Consider the following 10,673-nt stretch of genomic DNA (forward strand, 5'->3'; position numbering starts at 1 on the left):
AAATCTCAGGAGGTTTGGTCAGTCTCCCTGTATACCTCTCCTTAGGTGGCCAGATTATACAGAGCTCAATATCCTACTTGGCCTTTGTGCTGTTCGTAGTTGACTAAGAGCTAATTGCATATATATATATATATATTTGCATTGTATGTGACTTATGTAAGTCTGCTGTGTGTTATACTGCCTTGTTTTTACTGAATTACTGCCAGTCATAACTATCACTGCTATTTCTCCTCATAACCCTCTGCTACAGGTGAGTGGGTTATTTTGGGGGTGAACACTGTCACTCTTTATTATATTTCTTTGCATAACATTGTGCGTATTGTTATGTCTAAAGAAAATGAGAAGCAGGAGGCAAAAGCCCCTGTGCTGGTTTCATGTATGGCCCGTCAGGCAGGCTCTCCCCCTCAGGATTTCATACAGAATGGATTATGTGGTCACTGTTACAAGGAGTCCCCACATCAGTCCTGCCTACCAGCTCCTGGGCAGGAACTCCCTTGGGCTTCTTTTTCCCAGATCATGGCCCTGTATACCTCTCCTTTGGTGGCCAGGTTATACAGAGCTCAATATCCTACTAAGCCATTTGTGCTTTTTGTAGTTGATTAAGAGCCTATTGTAAATATATTGCTTACATTCATTGAGGTTTGCTGTGTGTTATACTCTTTATTTTTCTGAAAAAACTGTCAGTTATAATTGTACTTCTAGATATTTCTGAAGGTAGTCATATTATATTGTTGCCTTTATATGACTAAGGGAAGTTCTTCAGTTAACCCCCAGCTGCAGGGTAGGGGTTAAATTGTACTTCACATATACTTGTGAAGACTGGGCTGCCCATCCCCTTCTCTCCTAATGAATAAGGGACGCTCAGCTGCAGTTGTGTGCTGGCTGAGGGGAGATTTGGGCTATCTCTAATTATACCTTTTTTCTAGGAAGGTATATAGAACTGGAATCCTACCAACTTTTGTTGCTTGTGATTCAGTGCCTATTTATAAGTATATTTGTATGCATTGCACGTATATCCTACCAATATGACTGCCATTTAGTGCCCATTTGCAAATATGTTATATGTAGGTAGATCCTACCAAACTGATGTGTTTAGGTAGTTGATTTTAATGTCGTTTTGCAAATATATTTATATATGCATGGTAGATCTTACCAAACTGATATGTTTAGGTAATTGATTTTAATACCCTTTTGCAAGGATTTTATGTGATTTATGCTTTTCTTTTTGTTCTTCCTACCCCCCAAACTGCCGGTGTAGGGGGTTAAAGAGTGCTTCACATTTATTTTTTTCTGTGAAGGAGGTCACTTCGCATTGTTAACCCTACACTTGTTGTAGGTTACTTGCAAATATTTCCCAGGTCTCAGGAAAAGGGAATCAGGAGACTGTTGTCCCTGGGCTGGTTTCATGTAAAATCCTGGGCAGTAGGCCTCTCAGGTTTTCATACAGGATGAACTGCATGTTGATTGTTATACACCACAAAAGTCCACCTTGCCAGCACTTGTTCAGGGGTCACCTTGAATGCTCCCCTGGTCTCAGGTTGTGACGCAGTTAGAGGACCGCTTATCAGCTCCCACTTGGGATTCCCACAGATTTTACAGCCGGAATCTGTATGATTTACCGCCGGTCACACGGTTCAAATCCCGACAGCAGAAACCCAGCCGGGTTGAAGATCCCGAACGTAAAAAGGTAAGTATTAACTAACCCTATTCTAACCCCTAACCCTCCCTTAGGGGTGCCTAACCCTAACACCCCCCTTCCCCGCAGCCTAACCCTAAGTCTCCGGGGGGGTGCCCAACCCCCCCTTCCCCTAACCTACGCTAACCCTCCCGAGGGGGGGGGGGGTGCCTGACCCTAAGTCACCCTCGGGGGCCCCTAACCTATCCCTATTCTCCCCCCTCCGCCAGCGGCTGTCTGCACCCGGCTTACCTGTGATCTATATGCCAGGTGTCGGGCTCCCGGCGTACGTCTAATGACAGGCGTCGGGATGTCGACGCCTGTCATTAGTACCTTGCCGGGATTAGACATTCGGGAAGCCGGCGGTGGGGATTTCATCCGTCGGCTTCCCGACTGCTTCCAACAGCTTGCTATGTTTCATCTTCATCTTCTCATACATCCCTCAGTTCAGAACCTGGCTATTAGCATCTACCTATCTGCAGATATTACAGGCGTATAAGGCATCAGCCGTTTAAGCATATAAATGGACTGCACCATCCTCTCAGTCCACCCTGCTTTCAGATTCTGAGAATATATATATATATATATATATATATATATATATATTATATATATATATATATATATATATATATATATATATTAATCTGAGGAGGCTGAGGATACACAAGCTTCTCCCTCTGGGCGTATCTCCAAGAGGAGGAGCGTCATTCATCAGTGGATGTTCCTTTCTAGCAGGTGCAGTTGATTCAATCCTTATTATAGAAGATGAAGTATTCCCGGCTCCTAAGAACCTAATAAATGCTGATTACCTCAATCTGTGCAGCTCACTGAGTTTATGAGGGAAGCATGGAACATGCCAGATAAACTGTTCCAGATTCCAAAAAGACTAGTGTCTTTTTACGTGAAACCTTCCTATATGGTTACTTCCCTGTTTGCACAACCCCCCCCATTAGATGCTATCTAGGCCCTTGCTCTCTAGTAGACCATTCAGGCTTCTAAATTTAGGGGTGAAAATCCCGGTTCCCTTGGTGTTAACTAGGAAGGAGTTATTACTCAGATTTGTTTTTGATTTAGAAGCTAGATGAGTCTCATCGCTCTATTCTGAAACAGAAATCTCTCAACAGGTTTGTCCATGTGCCCAAGTTCCGTATGTAGACTCTACGGGCAATTATGCTGGCAATGGATCCTGGGAATTTAATGATTCCCTGGACATATCTGCATGTACCTATTGCCAGGGGTTTCTGAGTTTTGCTGTTGGTCAGTAACAATTACCATTGCCCTTTGGTCTGTCCACAAGCCCCTCGGGTGTTTATCAAGATAATGGCAGTCATGACTGCTCTTCTCAGAATGAGTCAGGATACTGCCATACTTGACGACCTCCGGATATTGGCGCAGTTTCCAGAGATTTTACAATGTCATCTCCAGCTGACCATTGTCTATCTACAGTACCATGGCTGGATAGTCAATTGGAAAAAGTCTTCTCTTTTTCAAACACAACAGATGGTACATCTGGGGGTGCTACTCGGATTCCTTGGTACAAAGGATCTTTCTACGGGGGGAGAAGAATGGTTCGTTACAATTGCGGGTGCGCAATTGCTCCGCAATCAAAGCGTGTCAGTTCACTCAGCAATGCAGGTCCTGGGGTCCATGGTATCCACCTTCGAACATGGTGGTATAGGCCCAGTTCTATTCCATGCCCCTGCAGCGATGGAATCTGTCTCTGTGGGACGGTCAGTATCACCTGGTAAGGTCTTAAACGATCCTCATCTCGCCAGACATTCGGCTCTCCCCCTCATAGTGACTGCAGACAGCTCGTCGGAACAGGGGTCACCTCTTCTGGATTCCAGATTGGGTGCTCCATGCTACCAATGCCAGCCTCCACGGATGGGGCACAGTGATGGGTCATCACACCTTTCAGGGAGGATGGACGACCAAGGAGAGTCTCCTATCCATAAATATACCACAAGGTCCCCATGTACGAGTCCAGAACCAGGGATCCCTCAGCCGATTTTGGGGACGCTCTAGCAGTAAAGTGGGACTTCAAGCTAGCGTATCTTTTTCCTCTGTTCTCCCTCCCAAGGGGTCATCAGGAAATTCAAGCAGGAGGGCGGAACAGTAATACTGATAGCCCCTGCTTTGCCCAGACGCCATTGGTTCACCGACTTTCAGAGTCTCTCCATGGACACTCTATGGCCTCTTCCTCTAAGGCCGGACCTGTTAATACAGGGTCCCTGTCTGTCTTTGGCGGTGTGGCTCTTGAATCTTACATCTTAAGAGCCAAGGGTTTTACTACTTCTGTAATTCAGACGATCCTCGGGGCATGGAAGCCTTCCTCTGCCCGCATCTATTACAGAGTTTGGCACTCCTATTGTTAATGGTGTTTTGATAAGAAATATGACCCTATAGTTTTTAGGGTCTCCTGAGTGCTTTGTTTTCTGGGTTGGACCACTGTCTCCGCCTGGCCACCCTGAGGGCTCAGGAATCTGCACTCTCAGTTGGGTTTCAGCGAAAGATTGCCCGCTACCTGATGTTAGGACATTTTATTCAGGGTGTTCTGAGGGTTCAGCCTCCCTTTGTCTCTCCTGTAGCTCTGTGGGAGTTGTCTTTGGTTCTCAGGGCTCTACAGGCTCCCCCATTTGAAACCTTGAAATCAGTAGACCTTAGGTGGTTAACAGTGAAGACCATTTTTCTTCTTGCTATTTCCTCTGCCCGCAGGGTCTCTGATTTGGCAGCCTTTTCTCATCGCTCTCCTTTTTTGATTTTTCATCAGGATAGAGCTGTGCTTTGTACCAGGGTGGGTTACCTTCCTAAGATTGTATCCCGCTTTCATGTAAATGAAGAAAGTGTAGTTCCAGCCTTTGTGCAAGGCAGCCACGTGGTCTTCTGTCTACACTTTTCGCAAGTTTTACGCATTTGATACATATTCCTCTCAGGATGCTTCCTTTGGGCGTCGGATTCTCCTTTCTACTAAACAGGAGCATCTCCACCCTTAAGGGAATTGCTTTTTGACATCCCCAAGGTAATTCCTGTGGACCCTATGGACCCCAAAGAAGAAAATAAGAGTTATGGTATAACATACCTTTGTTAACTCTCTTTCTTCGAGGTCCACAGGGCACCAACCCTAACACACCTGGTGTTATTGGGTAATCTTTTTCTTTTGTATTTCAGTGATTCCCTCTTCTTAGATAGTGTTTCTGTGGTACAATTATCCTACCTTCTCCTCTAGCCTTCTTCTGCCTTGGGCTTGGTAACAAACTGAATGTCTGTAGACAGGGGTGGGAGAAGGCCCTAAAGCTTGTAACTGGTGCATGGATCACTCCAATCACATACCCCAAGGTAATTCCTGTGGACCCTATGGAGCTTGAAGAAAAAGATTTAACAAATGTATGTTATACCATAACTCTTATTATTTACAAATAATTAAAAAAAAGTCTACAAATTGGCAGCTCTTCCCAACAGATCTCATGTTGGTACAAGATATTAAATTAACGCAAACAAAATGAAAAATGCCAAGAGGGCACATACAGTGAGTGCTACATTATGCTAGAATCCATTCATAAAAGGCAATAAAAATGCATGAAGTATGCTATCATATTTTTCGCTTATCTGGAATCCGTATGTACTCCTGCATCAGGGGCTTAGTTCAGTAGGATAGTCCTCCCAACGGGGGTTTCTTTCTACGTGATTGGTCAGATAATGGAAAACCACTTTTTGTCCATTATGGTTCTGATATTAGACCCTCATACTAGAAGCAGCCAAAGAAATGGGCATAAGGCCACTTGTTATGTAGTGTTTTTAAAATATAAACTTATAAATAATTCTTGTAAATCAGAGATTCCCAAACTCTGCCGTTACAGTCCACATTTTAAGGATATCCATGCTTGAGCACATGTGACTTAATTAGTACCTCAGTCAATTTGATTTAACGATCTGGACTCAAGCATGGATATCCTTCATATCTGCACTGGAATTGCGGAGTTTGGGAACCTCAGCTTTAAAGCAAAAATATTCTTAAGTAAAACTATTACAGAATGCAGTATTCCTCCACTTATGGTTAGATTTCAACGGCCTCTCTCGCACTCTAGAGGGTGTGAGCTCTTGACAGTGGCAGACACCTAGTGGTGGTTAATCCTGCACCTTCATCCTGCGTTTCGTTTTATCAAGACTTAATCAGGGGTTTAATCTAAGAACAGATTGAATAGTATCCTACTTACATAATATGTATCTTAGCTTTCCAATAGGAAGTAGTGTGCTCAGTCCTCTCTGCCAGCAGATGACTGGACTCTGAGCAGCCCAGATACACTGTTTATATAAGCTCTTTGTACTAAGCCCAGGAGTGGTGATTACTGTGCATACAGCTATCCATCTGAGACCAGATAGATAGTCAGCTGGTTTTAATACTCTAAATTGGAAACCTGCAAACAGCCTGCGTAGGAGTAACCAGAGCTATCTTGGCAGGTTTCTGGGACGATGTTCCCCCATCTTGATAGATCCATGCACAGCAGGCAAAAGAGATATTTCCTGGAAAGCTTTCCAGCATTCATTTCATATCTGTGTATGTTCTGACAATCTATTTAACAGCCATGCGTCCGATATTTTATGTTGCAAAAGATATATCTTAAATGTTATTGTAGGATATATATATATATATGTGTGTGTTTTGTTTTATTGTCATTGTGGGTTATTCAGCAGAGGACGCAGTTGATCTCGCAGCTGCTAACATGTTAGCAGCTGCGATAGCTGTAATATGGTGTCACTCTTCGTGCATGCCTTACTGATCTCGGCCAGTTGAGTGACCATGGGGTCACGCAAGCCGGCCACCGCAGATGAGTGTAAGATGTCAGGAAATCTTCGTCAGCCAACGGAGATCCTGGCCTCTCCATTTCCCCCCAACGGCGGCGACACACCTCCGTTTTGAGAAACGAAGGCCGTCGCTGCCCCCTTCCCACCCAGAAACGGCAGCAGATTGTCAATTACTGACACTCACCCGTATTACACATGCACAGAACGGGTCCTCCATATGTGCACATTCCGGATGATCGGGAGTCTGTGTGGGACTGTTTATCTGCGTCTCTTATGGCTAAAAGCATCAGCTGTTCATTGTTTATATCCTAACATTGGTATTACGTAGCTAAGAGGATTTCCTCACCCTCATTTGTACCTGCTCTTGTAGGAGAAGGAAGAGAAAACAAATCTTCAAGCAGAAATCCAGCTCTTACGAGAAGACAACATGCGCTTGCAGGAGGAATCCCAGAGTGCCTCAGCCAAGTTGAAGAAATTCACAGAATGGGTGTTCAACACTATAGACATGAATTAGGGGACAGTTAGGCTGTACAGAACAGAATATAAGACTTTGTGCGTCCAGTCAGGTGTGTACTGTAGATTTTTTGGTTTTGACTGCACCAGGATCCATATGTACAAAAACAAGCCACAGCTTTCTCAGTCTCCCCATTCTTCAACTGCTTGCATGTTTTGAGCAAAGTACTACTGTAATAACTGCCTATGTTCCAGGGATAACACAAAATAATACATGCAACAACTGAAATGTGAATATTTCATTAGTAAATGTACAGTTTTGGAAGCAAAAAGTTTGCCAAACCTGGTCACTTTTTGGGCAATAATCCCTGAACAAGAAATTTAATATTATTGCCATAAAACATATTTACCATTTTTTTTAATAGGTTCTGTTTCAAATGCAAAAGTGCATAACAAAAACAATGCAAGCCATTCACTAACATGTACTGTAAGCTGTAAGGAACAGCTTCTATATTGTGTTGCTTGGTTACCAGTAAGCAACAGAATCAGTGACTCTTTTATAGTATGCTGTACACAGAGGTGTTGCATGTGGCCAGAGAGCCCGGAGCAGGAATGTGCTACAGACATCCCCCCCCCCCCAAAAGTGTGTGCTACTATATGCTGTAACCGATATAGATATATATATTAATGTGTATGTATATGTGTATATATGTATGTGTGTATATATATATATATATATATATATATATATATATATATATATGTATATGCACACACACACACACACACACACACACACATTCACACATACACACACGCAGGGTCATACAACGAGGGAGATTGACATAACTGGGTACACCTTTCACCTTTAATGTGGACCCTGCAGCTTCTTCCTTATTGACATGCTGCTGTAGCCCCGCGCTCTGCTGGGGTCAGATGAACATGTGCTAAGCTCCACCAATCGGGGCTCAGCACAAGCTCCTCTCACTAGAGCAGCAGGAAGGCAGGACAGGACGCCACTGCTGCTCTGTATCACAGCATCTGGCAGGCTGGACACTACTTGACAGCTGCTTCTGGAGTCCGACTTCAGGGCGCCCTCTGGCAACTAAGGCGCCTGGGGCTTGCGCTCCAGTGGAACCGCCCTCCCTACGCCCCTGGCTGTACACTACAGTCATGTATCAATTGGCTTATTTAATGCTTCCCTATCCCCAACTACTGTAGTATAGATAATTAGTTGTTTTTAAATTTTTTGATGATGAAACAGCAATAATCCTCCAATCTACTGATGACACAAAAATGCAGGGGCCTAAACGTTGTTTAGTCGCTGCCATAATCAAGGTTTACTTTTTCATTGTTGTAATGTACATAACACACATGTCATAGTTTGCATTACATAATGTGCTGTGCTAGGTTCTTAGATTGTGCTTCAGCATGTGGAGGAGGACTAGCTTGATGCTGTGTTTGGTATGTCTGTCAGTGATCTTTATAGCATTCCATGCCCCACACCTCTTAATCGACAGAGATGATGTACCGGACCCTTAGATCATTCGGTTTGTTCTTGGGGGGCCTTAGTTAATTAAATCCTACTTTTTCAGATGTTTCCAAAATTTGTAGTAAAAAATTTAAAGCAAAAAAGTGTGTTTGTTTTTTAATTTACACCAGCGCAGTAACGTTTTTGCATATTTTGACAAGCTGTTAATTTTTCTGCTTTTTAGAAGCACACAACACAGCATTTCTAGAATGCAAAATACAATTTGGGGATTCTGTATGCAGCAATCTTGTATAAAATATTCCCAATTGCATATACAGTAGGTGCCTGTACAGCATAGTTTAAGCTGTATTTTAAGAATAATTTGTTGCTATGGAACCAGCAATGGTCATATTGGTTTCTATGGTACTAAAGAAATAAAAAAAATGAAGAAATTTAGAAAGTCATTTTGGGCAAAATATTTCAGCAATATATATAGTAAGGGCGGAAAAAAAAAAGTTCCATATTCCACCCAGCAGCCTACAGTTTTATGTGCTACTCTACACAATGAAATATACATATTCTCAAAATAACCAGTTAACTATATCAAAATTTTTAAACCAAACCCTATATTTGCTACCAGATTCTATCTAGGGAGAGAGATTTATATTTTGTATGAAAATGTAATTTGTTCTCTGAAAAAGTATTGCTTGCAAGGCTTCATTAGTAATGTTTGTGACACATTGAAGCATTTTTTCTTTTGCAATGTTTAAAAAATGTGATATTTTTTTTTTCTGCTTAATTGTTTTTGTTTTTAGTAGATAAAAAGGCATGTACAGAAATATTATGTTTCACCCAAGACAAGATGCTTGCAGTTTAATTATTTACCCTGCCAAAGTCATTTGGTGAAATTTTATAATGGCGATCAAAGTGTTTTGAGTGTCCTTATTTTTTTTTTATTTTTTTTTTATGACTGTATGAAGGAGATTTATATAATAATGCCTGATGTAACTTGTAAATTGAATTTTTTGCTAACCTCTCGATTGTTTGGAAATCTTGTTTTGATTTCTCCTCTTTGGAAAGGGAGGTGCTTGAGGCAGGCTATTTATTAGAATTTTGCAACAAAGTTATTGTATCTGAGGTTGCAGAGAAAACTTGTAAAATCCTGACAATAAAACTGGTTTTAAAAGAGCTTTCTGTGTTTTATTCACACACCTGCTGAGCATTTCAAATAATGATAAAGACAAACAATTATTTAGGTTGTAATATATATGTGCAATACTGTATAACATAGGGGCTATTTTTTTTTTTTTTTATGCAGAACTTCATTATTATGCTTTATACTATTGGATTAACACCAACAAAAGTTAGCTGGTGCCATACTCAGTGTGAAGTCACACTGTTCAAATCAAAGTGCACAGATTGGCAAGAAAAAGGAGGGGCGGGTGGATAACGCTATGGGTATGGGAAACACTATATAGGCTTAAAGTCTGAGTCAGCCATACTGTAGATAAAACAGTAAGACATTAATTAGAAAACAATTAACACATTTTCTGTATACCAGTCCAGCGTCGCCCTGGAAACATGACAGGTGGCATTGTAGTTCTGATAAAAACATTTGGATGTAACTGTTAACATTTAAAAAAAATAATTAGCAGCTCTTCCAACACACCCATGAGGGAAGTTCTGCCCGGTGCTTTATGCCGTGAGGTCCGACCGGTACCCAAACCACTCCATTAGGCATCCCAGACTAATTGCCACCCCTTAATCCCCCTAAAACCTTGCCAAGATCCAACTGGACCACTCACGTTGGTTTCATCCCAATCGGTGCAGGGAGCCCGAATGCATAACCGGGCAAACAGATCAATTAATTTTATTTATAAGATAGATAAACCAAAATCTTATAAAAGCACAGAGCATTCCAGTATTAAAATACATATCTATATACGAACTGATCAAATTACTATTTATAAGTCCAAATGAACAAATGTTGTATTGAAAAATTCCCAAAGGTCGATAAGCAGTCAGCTCTAATAATAACGACTCCATTTCACAGCAAAATGCTTACCCTGACCTGACTGTAAAATAGCCCGTGGATTGGTTGGTGAATGGTGTACTCTTTGTCCCAGCTGGCTGCGATCTGCACATGGCTAGCGATCAATGGAAGGATCAGTATGCTCTTGTCATCTGTAGGCTGTGAATAATAAGCAGTGGTCTGGCAGCTTTGAATATAAAAATAGCCGCTATGTCTGGCTATCAGCTAGCCAGGCA

The 10,673-nt window shown here is 42.0% G+C and overlaps 1 protein-coding gene across 6 annotated transcripts in view; it reads left to right on the forward strand.

The window, feature by feature from the left end:
• SIPA1L1 (signal induced proliferation associated 1 like 1) overlaps positions 1–9,594 on the forward strand; it is a 289,676-nt gene extending 280,082 nt beyond the window's left edge. For all 6 annotated transcript variants that reach the window (XM_088471233.1, XM_088471227.1, XM_088471231.1 and 3 more), the window contains one exon: positions 6,852–9,594. In XM_088471233.1, the coding sequence (XP_088327359.1) occupies positions 6,852–6,995 (144 nt within the window). In that variant the 3' untranslated portion in view covers positions 6,996–9,594. The remainder of the gene's footprint in view (positions 1–6,851) is intronic.
• Positions 9,595–10,673: the final 1,079 nt, after the last annotated feature.

Source organism: Taudactylus pleione, unplaced genomic scaffold (genome assembly GCF_031769625.1).
Source record: "Taudactylus pleione unplaced genomic scaffold, aTauple2 ptg000113l, whole genome shotgun sequence".
In the NCBI taxonomy this organism is placed as follows: Eukaryota; Metazoa; Chordata; class Amphibia; order Anura; family Myobatrachidae; genus Taudactylus; species Taudactylus pleione.